The sequence below is a fragment of the Eptesicus fuscus genome, chromosome 15, assembly GCF_027574615.1.
Source record: "Eptesicus fuscus isolate TK198812 chromosome 15, DD_ASM_mEF_20220401, whole genome shotgun sequence".
Taxonomy (NCBI): Eukaryota; Metazoa; Chordata; class Mammalia; order Chiroptera; family Vespertilionidae; genus Eptesicus; species Eptesicus fuscus.
In genome coordinates, this window is record NC_072487.1 from 7,436,434 (window position 1) to 7,457,351 (window position 20,918).

Here is a 20,918-nt window from a genome sequence, read left to right on the forward strand (position 1 = left end):
GATGTCTGATAGAGGAAGTCCCTACCATTTATTATTCTCTTTCAAACTGTTATTTTTTAATCTTCTTAGTGTGATTTTCCAGATAAAGTATATTTTTAAAAAGTATTATGTTTAAATTAGAGACATTTAGGTGGAAGTTACATCTTGCCAGTAATCAGTTATCTCATCCATAAATATGGTATCCATTTATTCAGATTTCATACAATCTTCTAAACCAGTGGTTCTCAACCTTCCTAATGCTGCGATGGTCTTAGGCGACCCACAGGTTGAGAACCGCTGCTGTAGAGCCTAAGACCATCAGAAAACACAGATATTTACATTACAATTCATTAACAGTAGCAAAATTACAGTTATGAAGTAGCAACGAAAATAATTTTATGGGTGGGGTTCACCACAACATGAGGAACTGTATTAAAGGGTCGCAGCATCAGGAAGGTTGAGAACCACTGTTCTAAACACTTTTAAAGTTTCTTCATGTGGATCTTGGACATTTCTTGTTAATTTGCATTAGTTAGGATAACGTTAGCTACTGTAACAAATAACTCCAAATTTCAGTGGCTTACCACAATGAAGTTTGTGTAGTTATTTTGTCTTATATAATGGATTCATTTCCAAACAGTCATTCAGGGCCAACAGCTGAGAAAGTCTTTACCACCTGCAGCACTGGGTTTCTAAGTCTGCCCTGGGCATTGACAGCCAGCCAGTGCAAAAGTTACAAGAGGGTGGAGAAGATGCCCCGCCCTAACCACCTGGACCAAGAAGTGACACACGTCATTTCTGCTTGATTCCATTGCCAAAGTTAATCACATGGCCCCACCCAGATGTAAGGGAGTCTGGGAAATTCCCTGGCTAAGCAGCCACTTATCAGCTGCAACTCCATGCCAATGAAAGAAAGAGTAGAGATCTGGGGACATGTAGTTGTTCTTGCCACCAGTATCTTAAGTTTATTTGTTGCCATAGTGAATTAAATCATTATGGAAAGAAGAAGAAACTCTAGAATTACAGACCGAGGTTCAATCCCTCTTTGGACCACTTATACCTGTGTGCACAAGTTACTCAACTTGGTCCTTTGGATTCCTCATTGGCCAAACAAGGATATCTATAGACCTACGTTATAGACTTGTTCTGAGATTAAATTAGAAATTACATTAAAAAGAACATGGCACATGCCCGGCCGGAATGACTCAGTGGTTGAGCATCGACCTATGAACCAGGAGGTCATGGTTCGATTCCCAGTCAGGGCACATGTCCAGGTGGCAGGCTCTATCCCCCATCATGCAGTAATCAGCCAATCAATAATTCTCTCTCATTCATCATTGATACTTCTATCTCTCTCTCTCTCCCTCACCTTTCTGAAATTAATAAAGGTGTATTTACCAGAAAGAAAGAAAGAAAGAAGAAAGAAAGAAAGAAAGAAAGAAAGAAAGAAAGAAGGAAAGGAAGGAAGGAAGGAAGGAAGGAAGGAAGGAAGGAAGGAAGGACATGGCACAGAACCTGTCGTATTTAAAGCCTCAAAATAGTATGTGTTATTTTTTATAAATATTTTAATGTGTTGTTAGCTGTTATTAGGAACTCTACCCAGCCACCTAGGTAAAAACTCTTTTATGCATTCTAATTGTTTGTTCATCAGTGTTTGGCTTTTCATCATGGACAATAATATTCTCTACAAAGTACTGTTTATCTCTTCCTTTCCAATATTTGCAGACTTTGGGCTCATTATCTTGACTAACACCTCATACACAATGCTAAGCAAACAAACTGTCTGTTCCCTACTATACTGAGAACACTTAATGTTTCTCAATACAAAGCAAGATGTTTCCAGTATTTCTGGAAGGTATCATTTATCAATTTATTGAAAATTATTATTCAATGTAGATGAGGATGTGGATATCACTTTCTACGATTATTTTTAATTTTACTACATAGTGTTCAGTGAATGTAATTGTATGTTTTGGTTTTTTGTTTGTTTTTTTTTGTTTTTTGCTATTTGTAATTTTCACAATCTTTTGTAGCCTAATAAGCAGACAAATTTACTGAGTGCTCCATATAAGGAATGTGTATTGGATCTTTGTTGGCTACCTAGTTTTATATACTGTTGTCTCTTAAACTAAACTTGAGGTTTACCTCAATACATTTACCTCAATATAATGACTTAACCAAATATTAAACCGGTATGAGAGGATATGCAAATTTCTTATGCCCTTCGTTGTTTTGATTTATGTAATAAGATGATCAATTTCCACAGAAATGCTAAGACTCAAAGATAATCAGATCACACGTGATTTCAAAGAGAAAACCAAGAAAAAATGTTACAAGTAATATCTAAAAACTGATCATGTGATTCTGGAGCCCTTCCCTGATGGACCCTTCACTCATATAAAATAGGTAAATTAGACTTATCCTATAAAGTAGATACATAGATGGCAAATAAGAAGGATTATCAAGAGGATTGCTTTGGTTCCTCCTGCTCCCCAACTGTGACTCCCATCCCCACTGGCACCTCCCACCTCAAGTCAATGGAGGAGAAGCATCTCATCTTGTTTCACGTTTCATGCACATTCATACACATTCACACACATTCACACACATTCACGCACATTCACGCACATTCACGCACATTCACGCACATCCACGCACATTCACGCACATTCACACACATTCACGCACATTCACACACATTCACACACATTCATGCACATTGTACTCTCTTCTTTTTTGCCTGAATTAGTTAACATAGCATAGGCCATGCTATTGTAACAACATCCCGCTAATATCTCAGCAGTTTAACATAACAAAGGCTTATTTCCTATTCATTATGCTTGAACTGTAGACCTGCCTTTGAGGAAGGCCCCCCAAAATCTAATGAGCAGAGAGCGTGGCCTGACTTTAGAACATCTGCTGCCATCATGCACATGACTACATTAGATTCTATTCACAACTGTCTCAGGGGCAGAGAGACCTCCCCGGAAGCACAGCGGGAGGAAGCAGGGGGCGGGGGCGGGGGGGGGGGGGGGGGGAACAGGGTGAGGAAGAGGGCTTGTTCCCCAGGCCAAGCAGAGAGACACTCACTGTGCTGGAGAACTCGGAAAATGACTCCATCAGTGTAGTGTCCCTGTAAACAGCCGCAGGTCCAGAGAGCTGACCTCCCTTCTCTGAGGGTGGGAAGCACAGAAGACCCTTAGGATCCCCTTCCTTCTCCTCTTCGCCCACCTCTCCAGTCCCTGCTCCTCAAACCCTGGCAGGTGCAGACCCCTCAGTGAGCAACCAGGAGACGGAGACATGCCAGGCCAGGAAGAGAGAACAGACCACAGCACAGAGCTGTCTCTGGAGCAGGTCCCAGCCTGAAGGAGGCGAGGAGATTTAACTGCAGGGACTGGGCACTGGTAACCATGGAATTAAACCCACACCTGCATCTGGAAGTGACCAGAGGACTTTTACCTGACGGGTGTCAGGAAGTGAGGCACCAGCGGCCACGAAAGAACCAGCACATGGAGCAGGTTCAAACAGGTGCAGGCAAACAGTGGTGGCGAGTGTGCCTGGTGACTCCCATCAGGCCTGCGTAGTTCAAAGCTAGTCACACTGTACATGTCCATTTCTGAAAGAGGCATGGTGTGCATTTCTCCATCACTTCTATTTCTATTGGTTTCCACTGTCAACATTTTGAAGCTATATTGTCAGAAGTAGAATAGGCACAATATTAATCACCTGAATTTTATCCATATGAATATTTTCCTTTTATTAGCTTGAATTAAGTTTTGTGTGACACTAATATTGCTCCTGGTCCTCCCCTTTCTTTTGCTAGTGTATATTTTTCCATTTCTTTGTTTTTAACTTTCTTGTAGTCAACATTGGGGGGAGGAGGGTTAGCCCCATCTGAGGATTTATTTATCAGTAAATGTGACTGTTACATTTATTGAGCTTGCAGACTTGTTAAGCCAACGCAGCCCCATCTGAGGATTTATTTATCAGTAAATGTGACTGTTACATTTATTGAGCTTGCAGACTTGTTAAGCCAACGCCTGCTATCTTACTTTAGTTTTTTATTTACCGTGTTTTGTTTTTCTCTCTGTAGTGAGCAGATTAGGATAGGCAATGCTGCATAACAACTTGCAGTGGCTGGATACAAGAACCGTTGGTTCTTCCCCGTGCAATGTCTTCTGCAGGTAACCCAGCACTGCAGGCCCGCCCCTCCAGGCAGTGACTCAGGATCTAGTTTTCTCCCCCAGGGCTGGAACTAGGATGAGGCAAGTGAAGAATCTAAGGTGCAAAATTTAAAAAGGTTCTCCCTCTCTGATTGGAGGTCACCCTAGGTTTTCATCTAGTGGCTCAGCCTCTCAGCACAAGGCCCCCCTTCTTTGCCTCACTTCAGGAACAGAGCACTAAATGTAATTCTAGTGCAGCAAAGACAACTTCGTGTCTTTTTAGAAACCTAAGTTACCAGAGCAAGAATAGCCATTGTTCTCTCAAACCAGATACAGAAAGACCAGCTCTGTGCCTGGATTAGTGAGATGTTCACATACATGAACAATGCTTACAAAACAATGAGCATTTTATAAGAATGCAGATAAACTAAAGGGCGCACATCACACATATTGGAAAGGTTGCACGTGGGAGGAGGGAATAGAAATTAGAGCGGGGCCTGGAGTGGGTCAGTGATAATAACTCAGCCCTCTGTGTCTTAGGTGAACAAATGAGAGGGAGAAGAATAGGAAGGGAAAGGGGGTGAGGGATGGGGAAAGGAGGAAATAGAAAAGGAGAGCCCCCCGGGGCAGACCTCCATCTTTGTGGAGTGAGTGTGGTAGATGTGTCATCACCCCACCATTTGCTCCTTATTAAGCTAAATTAGGGCAATTCTAAGTTTTACAATACCCACGCCACAGCTTAATTTTCTTGTCTATAAATGGTTATTTTCCAGCTGCCTTTAGCCTTTATAATTTGCTTTATAGGTAAAGTTATCTCTAACCTTATCTCATTAATAAGGCCATAATGCACACATTGTGATAAAAAAAAATTTAATTTTGATGTTAAATCGTTAAAGAAAACATCATCCCAAACTTTGATACAGGCAAAATAATACTGCTTGGATTGTTTATTAACACCAGCCTCGAATGTTTTCCAAAAGCCTGCCTGAGCTGGTGTGACGCTGGGGCAGGTAAGCACTGCCATGGAACAAGGCCATGAACAGAGGCGTCTGCGGGCTCGGAGCCTGGCAGAGAGGCTAACCCAGAGGTGGCGTGATCATTACCCCGGGGAAGGTAGCCTGGCTGGTGCCTGTCTTGGCCATATTATTTCACATTCCTTTCCCGACTGACAACATACACCCCGCTTATCAAATGCTCTCCAATGGGCCCCTTTGTCTTCCCGCTGTATGCTTCCTAGCTAAGTTAAATAAAAGTCCGACAAGTTTCAACATGCAGGCTTGTGCTTTTAAAATATTAGCGATCCTTTGAGTTATTTGGCTAAATGAACACTAAGATTATACTATAATCATAATATCTGCAAGATTTCAGAAGTTACTGTACCGCTATGCTCTATTAAAGATAAGAACAACCAAGAGGAGTAAATTAAAACCGGGCTGCATGCTATCTTCAAGAAACACACCCAAAACATAAGGTCATAGAAATGTTGAAACTGAAATGAGAAAAAACATTGCATAGACACTGAGTGGCCAGATTTTTATGATCTCTGAACGCATAATCTGGCCACTCAGTATAATATATATATATATATATATATATATATATATATATATATATACACACACACACACACACACACACACACACACACATACTAGTGACCTGGTGCACAAAATTCGTGCGCATTAAAAGGGGATTAATTAGAGGAAATAATTTAATATTGCTATTTGCCCTTTCTCTATAATAGAAGTGGCAGAGATGAAAGAAAATTAGTAAAATGTATATGAAAACCTGTCAGAGTCTGGGGCACACCATGGGACCCAGAGTCAAGTCCCCACCTACCCACATGCACCTCAAAATCGTGTGAGACCCAGACCCAGCCGGCCCCCCCTCATTGGGCTAGATCCAGACCCAGCCAGTGCCACCCTTGTCAAGCCCTGCCGGGCAGGGGGCATAGCCTCAGGTCCCCTGGACCGGCGCCAGGATGGGGGGCATGACCTGAGGTTCCTCAGACCGGGGCAGGGGGTGTGCCTTGAGGTCCTCCATCAAGCTCCACCAGGTGGGGGACATGGACTGAGGTCCCCCATCAAGCCCCGCCTGATGGGGGGGTACAGCCTCAGGTCCCCCGTCAAGCCCCACTGGGCGGGGGCGCAGCCTGAGTTCCTCCGACCCAGCACTGGGGGTGTACCTTGAGGTCCCCTGTCAAGCCCAGCCAGGCAGGGGGGCTCAGCCTCAGGTCCCCTGGCCTGGTGCTAGGGTGGGGGAGGGAGGTCCTAAGGGCCCCTGTCAAGCCCTGCTGGGCGTGGAGTGCGGTCTAAGGTCCCCCAGCCTGGTGCTGGAGTAGGGGGCATGGCCTGAAGTCCCCTGTAAAGCCCTACCTGGTGGGGGCCATGGCCTGAGGTCCCCGGGCCTGGCACTGGGTTGAGGGGAGCAGCCTGAGGCCTCCTAGCCCAGCACCAGGACAGGAAGCGCACCTTGAGGTCCCCTGTCAAGCCCTGCCGGGTGGGGGGCATGGCCTCAGGTCCCCTGGCCTGGCACTAGGGCAGAAGATGCAGCCTGAGGTCCTCTGTGAAGCCCTATGGGGGCAGGCGAGAGCATAGCCTCAGGTCCCTGCTGATAGCTCGTTAAGGCTCCTTATGGGAACTTGGCCTCAGTTGTGGGTGCAGCCATCTTTGTGACGGAGTGATGGTCAATTAGCATATTCCCTCTTAATTAGATAGGAGATGTGTGTGCATGTGTGTGTGTGTGTGTGTGTGTGTGTGTGTGTGTATTAGAGGCCCGGTGCATGAATTCGTGCATGGGTGTGGTCCGGCCAGCCTGGCCAGTGGGAGGGGACATGGGCGGTTGGGCGGTTGGCCAGCCTGCCTGCTGCTCGAACTCCTGGTCGAGGGGGCAATTTGCATATTAGCCTTTTATTATATAGAATATACACTGAGTGGCAAGATTATTATGCGTTCAGAGATCATAATAATCTGGCCACTCAGTGTATCTATGGAACACCAATCAAAAGAAAAAAGGCACAGCTTTATAATATCAATTACAACAGGCATTAAAGCAAATTAATATTACTAGAAATACAGATTAGTCAGTTCCTCAGGAAGATACAGCAGTTCTAAGTCTGAATTACCTATAAAAAAGGGTTATACAGACCTCCATGGAGAGTTGAGAAACACACCATCAGAACTGGTGAACAATTTTTAACTTCTTTTTAAAGTTTTCATTTTAATTGTATTAGAAATGTGAAATTTAAAAATAAATAAAACAAAAAATGAAAAATTTAGTAGAAAAGCTGAAGAATAAAATTAATGAAATCCTTTTGTAGACAAGAAAGCAAAGAGTCAAAGAAACGGAAATTATGAGGAGAAAAAAGGTTAATAGGGGATGAATAATAGGAGTTCCAGAAAGAATATTACCCCACATCTCAGTAATTGAAGTTCCAGAAAGAAGAGAGAAAATGGAGAGGAGGAATGTGAACACCCTGGACCAACTTCCTGGGGGGGTTGGGGGGGGTGGCAACTCCCCTGTGTCCCCCATCACCCAGGCTCTCGGTATTTCTGCTCATTTTCAGAACATAGCTGCTGCCCCTTCCCAGTGGTATTGTGAACTAGATGGTAACCATTGATAAATGTGTTTCGTGCTAAAGTTTTTAAACATAGTAAGAGAATGTTTTCAAAAAAAGTATATGCCAATACATTTGAAAACTTAGGTGAAATAGATATATTTCTAGAAAAATATAAGTCCAAGACTTATTCAAGAAAAATTAGAAACCCAATAGTCATATAGTTACTAAAAATAACAGCAATAATCAACATGATATATTCATATAAATAAGAAGTGATGCTGATAATGATATAAGTAAATAGTCTAAATTGTCCCACAAAGAAAACTCCAGCCACAGGTGGTTTTACAAGTAAACTCTATCAAACATTCACAAACACCCCATAATTCCAAAAGAATAAAAGAGGTAACATTTCCCTGTTCGGTTTCCGAGGCTGCTATCATCTCAACACCGAAACTTTGGAAACTGGCTGGAAACAACATCACTGAGTAACGTTGCCTCCGCCTAAATTCTGAGCCCGCAGTTCTGCTCCCGGGCACGTTCTCCTCAGTCCTTTGGAGGCCAGACAATGCATTCCTGGCAGCAAATTAGAGACGGCAGAAATGTTCCCCAACAGAGGAAAGGGTGGCTAAACCGGGACATATTTATATAATGGAATACTACATAATTATGGAAATGAATGAACCGTGTTCTACACACATCAGCCTGGATAGATTTCAAAGGCATGCTATTGATCAATCAGAAGCAGCTTGCAGAAGACATCGGAATCAGTTTACATGGAAATCAAAACAAGTGATGCAACCAACACATTGTTTAGGGACACGTGCATATGTAATAGAACTCTTTTGAAGTTGGGAAATTTTTAACACAATGATCATGATCTGTGGTTACATCAGTGGGGGTGAGGGAGGACAGCACAAAGGCATGTCATGACTATGGAATGCCTCAAGGATGCGAGTGATGCTCTATTTCTTTTTTTTTTTTTAATATAGTTTTATTGGTTCCAGAGAGGAAGGGAGAGGAAGAGAGAGATGGAAACATCAATGATGAGAGAGAATCATTGATTGGCTACCACCTGCATGCCCCCCACTGGGGATCGAGCCCACAACCTGGGTATGTGCCCTTGACCGGAATTGAACCTGGGACCCTTCAGTCCACAGGCCCATGCTCTATCCATTGAGCCAAACCGGCTAGGGCTGGTGTTCTACTTCTTAAGCTGAGTGATAAGGGACACAGTACTCATTTTATTTTCTTTTGTAATCACGCCTATGCATTACACACACACACACACACACACACACACACACACACACACATCATGGCATAGTACAATGAACCTAGGATAATCAAAACGTGAATCAGAAATCATAGGGTTGAAGGCAAGCCACCCAGGAACAAAGCAATGAATCCAGGGGAACATAAAAATAATTAAAAGCTACTGTTTTCATTTAAGGCAAGATGAAAGAGGAGAAGCTGAGAGTGCAGCTGGAATAATTTAGACTCGAGTAATTTAAACATTAGGAAGAAGAATTTCCTTGCTGAGAGTGCGTAAGGCACCATCATACATTGCCAAGTAAGTGTGTGCTGACAGTCAAGAGTAGGGAAGGCACTTATTTTTCTTGGGCTGGTCTGAAGCAGACCTGGAAAGTGAATTTACTCCAAGGCCCTGCTCTGGGCCATTCCCTTAGCTTCCAGGAGAGCTGTCTTGAGAAGAAGTCTGACTGCCCTTGCCTGCCACCTTGGAGCTGGGAGCAGTGCCCGCATCTATGCCATTCCAGATCTTGGGTGGCACTAGAGCTGCCCAGATGTGGAGGCATAAAACCAGACAGTCTTAGTCATGCATTTTGCTTCTACCATTCTCTGGGCATTAACAGCCAAGAGTACAGGTTTACTTATATACACCAGAGTGACAAGAAGTAAAATGTACAATATTTTAAGTTATATTAAATGCATACTTTACATAAATATTAAAATGTATAGTAATGCGGAATGGATGAAAATTGGTTCTGCCATGTAGAAAACAATTTGGCAATGGTAGCCAATATTTCAGTGCACGTATCCAGGAGCCAGCTATCTTACCGATAGGGATGTATATGTGAGTGTGTATGTGTTCAAGGGTGTATCTTAAACATTGTTTGTAAAAACGAAAATGAAAAACCTCAGTGCCCATCCTTAAGGAGCTGATAAAAGAGACAAGGCACACCCTGGATGGAAGAGGCCCAAGGTCATTAACAAGGACGCAGGCGTCTGAATGACTTTGCTGAGGCAAGAGCTCCACCCTGGATTAGTAAAGGAATAAAGCAACGTCGAGAGCAGGCTGTGTAAAGCAGGACTCCATTAGCGCTGCCATGGGCAGGAACTAAACGTACAGGTGCGCACGCTGGACACTGCTAGGGGGCCTCTAACACCTGGCCTATGTCTTCATGGGCAGGTGGTGAAGTGACGCCTGGCCTTCCGTGCCCGGCGTGGCCACAGGACTGAGTTCTGTCTGCGGCTCTCAGGACACAGGCATGCTCATGACCCCGCTCCAGCTTTGAAGACCAGAGCAAAGGCCCACAAGGCGAGACAGAAGGAACCTGAGCACAGCCACCTGCTCATCAGGAAAATCAGGATTGCCACTGGTCTCTGTCACCACAGCCAGTCCCCACCATCTGCCAGCACCCCTTCCCACAGAGAAGTATGGGTGGAACTGTGGCATCTACCTTTCCTGGCAGAAACGCAAGACATTTGGAACTCTGGTGACAGAGAAGGGCAGGATGCGGGCAGGAGTGACGAGAGGCCTTTATTTCTCTTTTCATGCCTTTCTAGGGTACTTACTTTTCTAACTTTATGCCTGCATTACTTATCTTTAACAGGAATGACCTGGGGAAGAGATGATGGCTTTTTTGCTGTTTTCCTTTAGAATTAAAAATTCCTTTTTGAATTAAAAATATATACATAGCCCTGACTTGTTTGGCTCAGTGACTAGAGCATCATCCTGTGGACTGAAGGATCCCAGGTTCGATTCCGGTCAAGGGCATGTACCTTGGTTGTGGGCACATCCCCAGTAGGGGGTGTACAGGAGGCAGCTGATCTATGTTTCTCTCTCATGGATATTTCTAATTCCTCTCTGTAAAAAAAATCAATAAAAATATATTTTTAAAAATCTGCCTAATAAAAGAGAAACATGCAAACTGACCGCACCTCCGTTACTCTCACCAGTCAATCAGGAGCAAGTATGCAAATTATCCCAACAAAGATGGTGACAGCCACGGAGCTGGAGTGAGCAGGAGGCTTGAGTTGACCCCGGCGATGGAGGAAGCCAAGCTTCCCACCCGCCCTGGCCGGCCCTGGCCTCCGCTCAAGGCTACAAAGTTTCAATTATAGAAGGTAAATAAATCCCAGATACCTGCTTGCAGCCGGCCCTGGCCTCCGCTCAAGGAGGCACTGAATAAAAAAGAAAAAAAGGAGGGGCTGGGAGCCTGGGTCTCCAGGGGGCATGGCCAGCCTGAAAACAGCCCTCAGCCCCTCACCCAGGCTGGCCACATCCCCATGGGGTGAGGGTCCCCACTGGGGGGCTTGGCCAGCCTGCAAACAGCCATCAGTTCCTCACCAGGCTGGCCAGGCACCCCAACGGGGACCCCCACCCTGAAGGGGGTGTGGCCAGCTTGAAAACAGCCCTCAGCCCCTCAACCAGGCTGGCCACGCCTCCCCAGCGGGGACCCTCACCCCATGAGGGCATGGCCGTCCTGCAAACCACCACAGACCTCTCGCCCAGGCCTCCCTATGCACCAGGGGAACCCCCACTCTGATCCAGGACACCCTTCAGGGCAAACCAGCCGGCCCCCACCCATGCACCAGGCCTCTATCTATACTAATAAAAGGGTAATATGCTAATTAGACTGGGAGACCTTCCAGATGTTCTTCTGGACAAAGCCATGGTGGCGGGGCCAAGGTAGAGGCAGTTAGAGGCCAAGAAGGGAGGGCAGTTGTGGGTGATCAGGCCAGAATGGGACAGCAGTTGTGAATGATCAGGCTGGTGGGGGGCGGGGCCGTTGGGGTAAGCGGACCAGCAGGGGGGCCAGTTGGGGGTGAGCAGGATGTCAGTGGGGGTCAGTTGGAGGTGATCAGGACAGCGGTGGGGGGGAGGACAGTTTGGAGTGAGCAGGCCAGCAGGGGGCAGTTGGGGGTAAGCACACTGACACGGGGGATAGTTGGGGGTAATCAGGCTGGCGGGGGGTAGTTGGGGGCAAGCAGGCCAGCAGGAAGAGTGGTAAGGGGCAATCAGGCAGGCAGGCAGGTGAGCAGTTAGGAGCCATCAGTCACAGATTGTGAGAGGGATGTCCGACTGCCGGTTTAGGCCTGATCCCTGTAAACAGGGATCATTGTGGGCACATCCGATCCCTGTAAACCAAGGGGTCTCAGATTGGAGAGGGTGCAGGCTGGGCTGAGAGAAACTTCCCCCCCCACCCCGTGCACGAATTTCATGCACTGGACCACTAGTATGAATCTAATCGCTTGCAGTGAGATGAGAAGTGCTTTCCCCCATTGCTACCATTCAGTGCGACTAGAATGCAGCCTGACAGAACCCATAAAAGAAACTTAAGAAGATTCCAAAAGGTGAGCAGCAGATCAGCGAGAGGCCTCAGCTATCCCCAACCCACTGCTGGAATATGCTGTCCATTCGGAAACACCCACGGGGGTGAGAGAAATATCCAGCAGAAGCCCGCTCTCTCTAACCACAAGACAGAAAACTTTACACAAAAACTGCTTTACTCCAGGTAAACAACTAAAAACAACAACCATGGTCCCTCCTGGTCCCACCCCACCTCCCTGCAAAGGCTGAGTGCTGAGCCGAGACTTCCGTCCTGTGAGGCTGCTGTACAGTGGCCACCCCCCAGCCAGGCCAGCATCAGAGGCACCAAGGACAGAGCAGGGACTTTCATCCCAGCCACCCCACCCCCACCCCAACGTTAGCAGAACCTGAACTTCTACTACCACCTGCAGTGCCAAGGCTCCCTCTCCCTCCCTCCCTTCTCCTGGGAGATAACAGGGAAGGCAGAGAGGACAGGACTTGCACCATCACCCCCACACACCCCCACCCCATGCTAAGGAGGCCCCTTCCCCAAGTGCCACTGGAGCTTCCTGGGAGCAGTGAGGGGGCCCTCTTGTCCCTCCCATCCAGACTGACCTAATGGAGTCACCCGGACCCCAGCCAACAGGAAGGAGGCAGCAGCATGTGCTAATGAAGACCAAGTGGGAGACTGGCCTCCCTCTCACCTGTGGGCACAAGTCGGCCCACCCCTGCTGAAGCAATGCTGGCATAGACCCGAAACTTAAGATTGAATACCATCCAGAGCCTCTAACATAAAATCAGAAATGTCCAAAATTCTATCAAAAGTCCCTCGTCGCATCAAGAACCAGGAAGATCTCGATCTGAGTGAAATAAAAATCATCAACAGATGCCAACATTGAAGTGGCACAGATGTTGGAAATATATGACTAGATTTTAAAGCAGTCATCAGAAAAATGCTTTAATGGGCAAGGATGAACACAATGAAAGCCCATGGAAAATACCAAGTTTGAGCAAATAAATAGAAGATATGAGAAAAGAACAAAATGGACATTTTAGAACTGAAAAATGCAATAACCAAAATTAAAAATTCGATGAATGGGCTCAATAGCAGAATGGAGAGGACCAATGAAGAATTTGTGAACTTAAAGGTAAAACAATAGAAATTACCCATCAAAACAACAGAGAAGAATCACTAAGAAGAAAAAATAAACAGCATCTCAGACACTTATAATAAAGATCTAACATCCATGTCATGGTAATCAGAAGAAGAGGGGAGGGCAGAAAAACTATTTGAAGATATACTGAATGAAAATTTTCCAAATTTGTGAAAAGATATAAACTTACATATTCAAGAGACTATGTGAACCTCAAACAAGATAAACCCAAAGAAATTCACACCGAGCAACATCATAACTAAACTTCTGAAGACAAAGAAAACAATCTTCAAAACAGTGAGAGAGAGAAACAATGCCTTCCTTAAAGGAGGAAAAAAAATTTGAATGACATCAGACTCATCAGAGACTATGAGGCCAGAAGTGAGTGGCACCACATTTTTCAAGTGCTGAAAGAAAGAACTGTCAACCATAAATTATCCGGCAAAAGTGCCCTTCAGGAACAAAGGGGAAGTCAAGGCATTCTCTCATGAAGAGAGAGTTTGTCACCAGCAGATTTTTTTTTAGCTAAAGACGTTCTCTTAATAGAAAGGAAATAACAAAAGAAAGATTCTTGGGCCTGGCCTGCATGGCTCAGTGGTTGAGCGTCAACCTATGAACCAAGAGGTCATGGCTCAACCCCTAGTGAGGGGCACATACCTGGGTTGTGGGCTTGATCCTCAGTGTGGTGTGTGCAGAAGGCAGCCAATCAATGATTCTCTCTCATCATTGGTGTTCCTATCTCTTTCTTCTTCTTCCCACCTCTCTGAAATATATATATACTAGAGGCCAGATGCATAAAAATTTGTGCAAGAGTAGGCCTTCCTTCCCCAGGCACTGCACTGGCTTCCCTCCGGCACCCAGGACCTGGGCTTCCCTCCTCTGACCACCGACTGGCACCCAGGACCTGGGCTGCTTCCCTCCTCTGGCTGCCCACAGGCACCCGGGACCCGGGCTGGCTTCCCTCTGGCCTCGGCTTCATCAGGAAGGTTGTCCAGAATGACATTGGAAAGACGCTCAGTCTAATTAGCATAATTACCCTTTTGTTTTATATATATATATATGTGGAGCATCAGGGAGGAAGAACAATGGAAAGAGTAAGAATATGGTAAGTACAGTCCATTTCCTCCTCCTCCTTAAAAAAAAAGGAATATGTGGTAAAGAAAACAGTTTAAACACCCAATAATAGCAGTGGCTAACCTTGAAGAGCTTACTCTGTGCAAAGCATGTCCTCCTCCTCATCATCCATTTTCCCATTTAACCTTTAAAAAGCCCAGTGGGATTGCCATCACCTCCAGCTTATTGCTGTGGAGATCCTGCAGGGAGCATGGAAGGCAGGGTTTGACACAAAGATGTCTAACCGATTCCCAGTTTGGGGCTCCTAGCCACCAGTCCACAGCACCCCAGTCTCCACACTGCTCTCCTTGGAGTAGCACTTACCAGGGAGCAAGAGCAGGCTCTCTGGAAGGAGAAAAGCCTGCATGAAGGGAAGGTAGGAAGTCCAGAAAACTGTCTAACAGCCTTAGAAAAGAACAAAAGAGAACAAAGGAAAGGGTTATACAAGGAGAAGAGCAAAGCAAGAATTAGTCTAGGATAGAAACAGAATTTACAACTTGCAGGCTCTTAGGAGGTGTCTCTTGTGCTGGTAAAGACTAGAAACCAGAAATGGGTAACTTGTCCAAAGTCTCCAGACAGTGAGTGCCAGAGTGAGGGCTGGACCCACAGCTCCCGACCCCAGGCCACTGCTTTTGGAAACAGTAAAAAAACGAATGCTAAGGAGAGCATCCATACGTGTCTCCTCTACAGAAAGACAAGTATCTGAGTCTCAAGCCATCAAGGGACCACAAGCAGGCCAAGTCAGCATGAATTTGAGGAAAGAATCTGGAAAATCATAAAGGACCTACATTTCTTGGCAATGCAGAGAATGAGAGGGGTGGCCGTGGATTTTTTGGATGAGGGATCAGGCCCTTTCCAGAAACCTGGTGTAAGGTGGAAATGGTTATATAAAAGGTGATACGGCTTTAATGCAAACAGCTGGAAAAATTTTCCTTCTGATTAGGGGAATGGAAGACACAAGACTTTGGAAAGTGGTTGCTGAACAGTCTCCCCAACCTCAACACTCAAATAGGACCACTCACCTGCTGAGCATTGAGCACCACTGGTCATCAGAAAGTTGTTATTACGAGTTAGGATAGGAGCAAAGAGCTGAAGCAGAACATCTGTGCCCAAGAACTTATCGCCAGAGGATAAAGGGTGGGGCGGGGCAGTCCCAAAAGACCAGCACCAGGAGCTTTTCTAACTGGAAGAGTTTAAGTTTGTTAAAGTCCCAAAAGTGTCTACCAAGTGCCGCCCATACACCTTGCACTGGCCTCTCACACAGGTGTTTAGTATTTGTCATGATGAAGGCTTCGGGGACAAGAAAACACTTGGGTACCGCACTGCTGTAGGATGTAGTTTTCACAACGCAAGTGCATTTGATTCTATTTTTAAGGTGTCACTGACCTTTTAACAGTCATCCTCATAATTCCTAAGATTCTATTTTTTCTTTTGTATTTTACATTGTTCAGTGTAATGACACTAGTAAGAAACAAAATACATAGGAATTCCCAGAAATAATACTTTATAAATAGAATTTGTAACAATCCTATCTAATAATAGACAAATATGCAAATTGACCATACCTCCGACACACCCACAAGCCACACCCACCATCCAATCAGAGCGAGTATGCAAATTAATCCAAACCAAGATGGCTACAGCCACAGAGAGCAAGGTTTCCTAGGTAACAGAGGAAGCCAAGCTTTCTGCCTGCCCTTGCCAGGCCTAAGCCTCCACTCAAGCTACAAAGTTTCAATTATAGAAGGTAAACAAATTCAAACAAATGGCAGCAGAATGGAGCTTGAGAGAGCAGGCCAGGGTTGCCGCCAGCAACAGGGGAAGCAAAGCTTTCCGCACACCCTCGCCGGGCCCACCCGCTTAAGGCAACAAAGTTTCAATTATAACCCCAACACAAATGGCTGCTGGCCTCGGAGGGAGCCCCAGGCTTGGCTCCGCTCCAGGCTACAAAGTTTCAATTGTAGAAGGAAAATAAATTCCAGATACCAAGGCCTCCCCTTGGGTTGCCAGGGGACGTGGCCAGCCTGCAAACCACCACAGGCCCCTCGTTCAGGCTGCCCCACACCCCTAGGGAACCCCCACCAGATCTGGGATGCCCTTCAGGGCAAACCAGCTGGCCCCCACCCCTGTACCAGGCCTCTATCCTATCTAATAAAAGAGTAAGATGCAGATTGATCATCACTGCAACACACAATATAGTTGCCCCCATGTGGTCAAAGATCCTGTCCCCATGGACACAAGATGGCCACCACAAGATGGTCAGCAGGAGAGGGCAGTTGGGAGGCACCCGGCCTGCAAGGGAGGGCAGTTGAGAGGAACCAGGCCTGCAAGGGAGGGCAGTTGGAGGTGATCAACCGTGCAGGAGAGGGCAGTTAGGGGTGACCAGGCCGGCAGAGGAGGGAAGTTGGGGGCAAACAGGCTGGCAGCAGAGTGGTTAGGGGGTGATCAGGTTGGCAGGCAGAAGCGGTTAGGGGCAATCAGGAAGGCAGGCAGGCAAGCAGTTGGGAGCCAGCAGTCCTGGATTGTGAGAGGGATGTCTGACTGCCCGGTGGGATCAGGCCTAAACGGGCCGTTGGACATCCCTCAAGGGGTCCCATATTGGAGAGGGTACAGGCTGGGCTGAGGGACAACCCCCCTCCGTGCACGAATTTCGTGCACCGGGCCTCTAGTACAGTAATAATAGCATGTAAGATTGCATATGCTGTAAAAGTATTTTGAAAAGTACCCATCTATTCCCTAGGTATCTGTCTATGGATCAATCAATCTATCTATGGATCTATCTGCAGAGCAACAAGAAGACTGGAGAGAAATACTGAAAGACGCTAATATTCCAGTGACTCAGCCTGATCAGATCCTCTCTTTATATCATAGTTTTAATGCCCATTTATCTTCTTGGAATTAAAGTCATAGATAATATGTTCTGCCTACACAAATAATGTTTAAACCAATATATGCCCTAACCATAATGTAAAGGATATATAAAAGAAAAGTATTTTATACTTTTTTGAAATTGTGCTGAAGTATATGATGCTTGTGGTACAATTACACTAGACAATAGCAATGTCCCTATATTTGTAAAACAACTCCAAAGGGGAGATACTGCCACCTTTGAATATCATTACATTTTTTAAAGGTATCCAGGGAGTGAGATTAAGATTTCAAATTTCCTTTTTTAGAGAAAATATTTCCCTTCATAATGAATGTCTGTTGCTTTATAATGTGCTCAATACAAGAGGCAGAGAAGGTCAAGAACACGACTCACCTCAAACGAATAAGCTTTCCCAATCCCGTCTCCTGCTCCAGTGATCACTGCAAAAAGCAGAAATGGTTTCAAGGGAAAGAATTGACCTTCCAAGTCCTCTCTCTAGCTGGCCATGTGTTCCTGCAGGCCACCTCTCTAGGACACTTACTATTCCAAAGCAGCCCTAGCCGGTTTGGCTCAGTGGATAGAGTGTAGGCCTGCGGACTGAAGGGTCCCAGGTTTGATTCCAGTCAAGGGCACATGTCCTGGTTGTGGGCTGCAAGAGGCAGCCAATCAATGATTCTCTCTCATCATTGATGTTTCTACCTCTCTCTCTCTCCCTCTCCGAAATCAATAAAAACATTTTTTTTTAAATATATCAAAGCAGCACTCAGCTGGGAAGTTTCCAGCCATCAACTTCCCTCACTAAACGTTCACAATGAAACTTTTCTTTTTTCTTTTTGAGGGATTGGTGAGGCCATGAAAACACACTCCACAATGAAACAAAGCCCCCCAGCCAGGGAGCATTCCTTCAGACCCCATAAGGGTTAGGCATTTCCAAGCCTTAACTCATCAAGGGCAAGCAGTGCACCCTGCTATCTCTCTACCCACAGCCAGCTGTCACTGTACGGACATTTCAAGGTTCCTCCTAAAAGTCTGTTCTCCCCCCTTCCCCTTTCCTCCCCCACAGATCAGCGGCAATCAACGCCCATGGAAGGCAGGGAACTTAAAGAGGAAAATACAGAAATGCAAAAAGGGGCTGAAATAAAATGAAGGGGCGTGAAGAGTCAGTGCTCAGTGGCCTTATTGATTCCTATATAACCAGCAGTTGGGCCTTCTGATCCTCACTGGTAGGTGAGAGCAGACCCAGCCGTGCACGCTCCCAGCAGCACCCTGGCAGAGGCACCCGGAGCTCAGTCACTGCTAATGGTATCATCTGTTGCATCAGGTACTTCTGAGCGAATCCAGGCACGTTACCTGTCCCTCTTACTAGAAGTACCAGGGCTATCTTCACCACTTCCCCTCTCTCACGGGGATATTAGAAATCACCCAGGACCAGACCTGTACTATAGTTAAGATAATGGCATCAGTAAATGGCTGGCATCTACCGAGTGCTTCCTTTCGGCCAGGCACTGTTTCAAGTGTTTTAGATTCCTCATCTCAATATTCAAAACAAGCCCTAAAGTAGGGACCATCATTATTCTTATAGATCAGAAGCCAAGAGAGAGGACATTCTTAACTTGGTCAAGGTCATACTGCCCAAAGTGATGATGATGGATTTAAACACAGGCTGGCTGACTTTGGGGCCACAAGTCTATTAAGATTTACCACTGACATAATTAGCCAATCAACCACAGGGCCCCGAGGACTTGACATTTCAGTCTCTAGTAACTAGATCTTTTCTTGCCCGCCCCCCACCCCCCATTTGAGATATCATCTCCCAGATAGCTGCCTATGCCCAAGAACATTTTACTCCTGCTAATTATAACACTATTCAAAACTGATTCAAAAGACAGGTTAAGATTATGTTTTTTGAGTCAACAAATGCTAAGTCTCTGGCCTCATGTGAGCTTTTTTGGAATGAGTGTTCTCAGAGGGGCTTTGCCCAGCACTGATGGGCAGCACTTGAACAGAGTTCGAAGCCCCCTCAGGCATGGGCATTTGCATCTGTGGGTCCAGAGCATGTGGGTCCAGACCCTCAAGGTCGAGCACCTAGCAAGTTCATGGACCCAGCGTGCAGCCCAGGAGCAAGGGAGCATTCACACATACTGCAAATGGAACATGCCACAGTTCAAAGCCCATTTCCACTCCTAATAATTTTCATATCGTAAATTTTTCTTTTTCCATTGCTAAAGTTGTAAGATTGCCACTTTAGCAAATAAGGAGGCGAGATGCCCAGTTAAATTTGATTTTCAGGTAAACAACAAATATTTTCTTTAGTATAAATATGTCTCACACAGCATTTGGGATGTCACACACTAAAAATTTACTTGTTTATCTGAAATTCAGATGTAACTGAGAATCCTGTATTTCATCAGGCAGCCCTGTGAAGTTGCTTACGATTTCTCCTATTTAGCTTGGCATGGTATTTCTAAAGCTCCTTACATTTTTTTCCTGGGCCATTGGATTTCTTGGTGCCCAAGTTGGAAATGTAACGTGAAACCACAACCTCGCACTCTTTACCTTACACCCAGACGTGGGCTGGAATCCCAGCAGTCCCAGGAACAAGTCCACTTAGGAGGCAGCAATTAGCCTACTTGGGACACACACCAGACCCAGATCCTATCTTCCAAAGGTGTCTCCACAGAGATCTTTGTTGCCTGGATTTTGTAATACACTCACTTCCCAAAAGGGCTCGGAGAAAATTTTTTAATAAAGTGCATTAAAACTATTTGGATTTCAGACTATTAAAACACCCTATAACAAAACGGAGGCACTCTGGGCTTCTGGCAATCTGGAGAGGAGGATGCGGAGCGTCTGCAGCATTTATATTTGTATCATCAGAAACTCCCCAAGGAAGAAAGTGCAGCTAGTGGGGACCGCGGACAAGCACGTGGGCGGTGGACACAGTCTCCCCCCGCCCCAACTAATCTCCGCAGACCCCATCTTGTTGGCTCAACAATTCTAATTTTACTCATGCTTTCTAGATACCCCCCTCCTCCGCCCAACTTAAAATCACCCAAAGGAATTCCATCTTTGCTCAAAGGAAGAAAGATGCAGAATGCCTTTTGAGACACAAATAATAATAAGCAGGAACAACAAAACCCAAGAGGCGGAGCGCTTTCTTTACCTGCCCACTGTCCCATTGACTTCAAGAAAGACCTTGGCAGAACTTTCCAGAAGTGCAGGAAAATACATCTGCAGAATCTCGCCCACTTTACCAGGTAGACCAGGCACACCAGCAGCCCTACGGGAATGAAGACGTGCTCCAGGGCCTCCCCCATGATCGCACCGCAGCTCGGGCCTCCCCGGCCTCGCAGACCCGCCGGGCCTCCTAGGGCGCAGCTGCTGAGGAGGCGGGTCAGGCACCTTCTGGTGTCCCTGGGTGAGTTCCACCGTGTTCCACTTTAGATTAGAGTGACTTCTTTGCACAATCCTCCGATTCACAGGCTTGGGAATAAAGTATTCTTTCTAATATCTTTAGAGCGCTGTTCGG

General features: G+C 45.9%; 1 protein-coding gene across 1 annotated transcript in view; it reads right to left on the reverse strand.

Moving 5' to 3' along the window:
* The window catches only part of HSD17B3 (hydroxysteroid 17-beta dehydrogenase 3), a 50,855-nt gene extending 30,143 nt beyond the window's left edge, over positions 1 to 20,712 (reverse strand). The window contains exons 1-2 of the mRNA XM_008154622.3: positions 20,553 to 20,712; positions 17,783 to 17,829 (exon numbers count right to left, since the gene is read on the reverse strand). Coding sequence (XP_008152844.2) covers positions 17,783 to 17,829; positions 20,553 to 20,706 — 201 coding nt within the window. The 5' untranslated portion in view covers positions 20,707 to 20,712. The remainder of the gene's footprint in view (positions 1 to 17,782; positions 17,830 to 20,552) is intronic.
* Between the last annotated feature and the right edge of the window lie 206 nt (positions 20,713 to 20,918).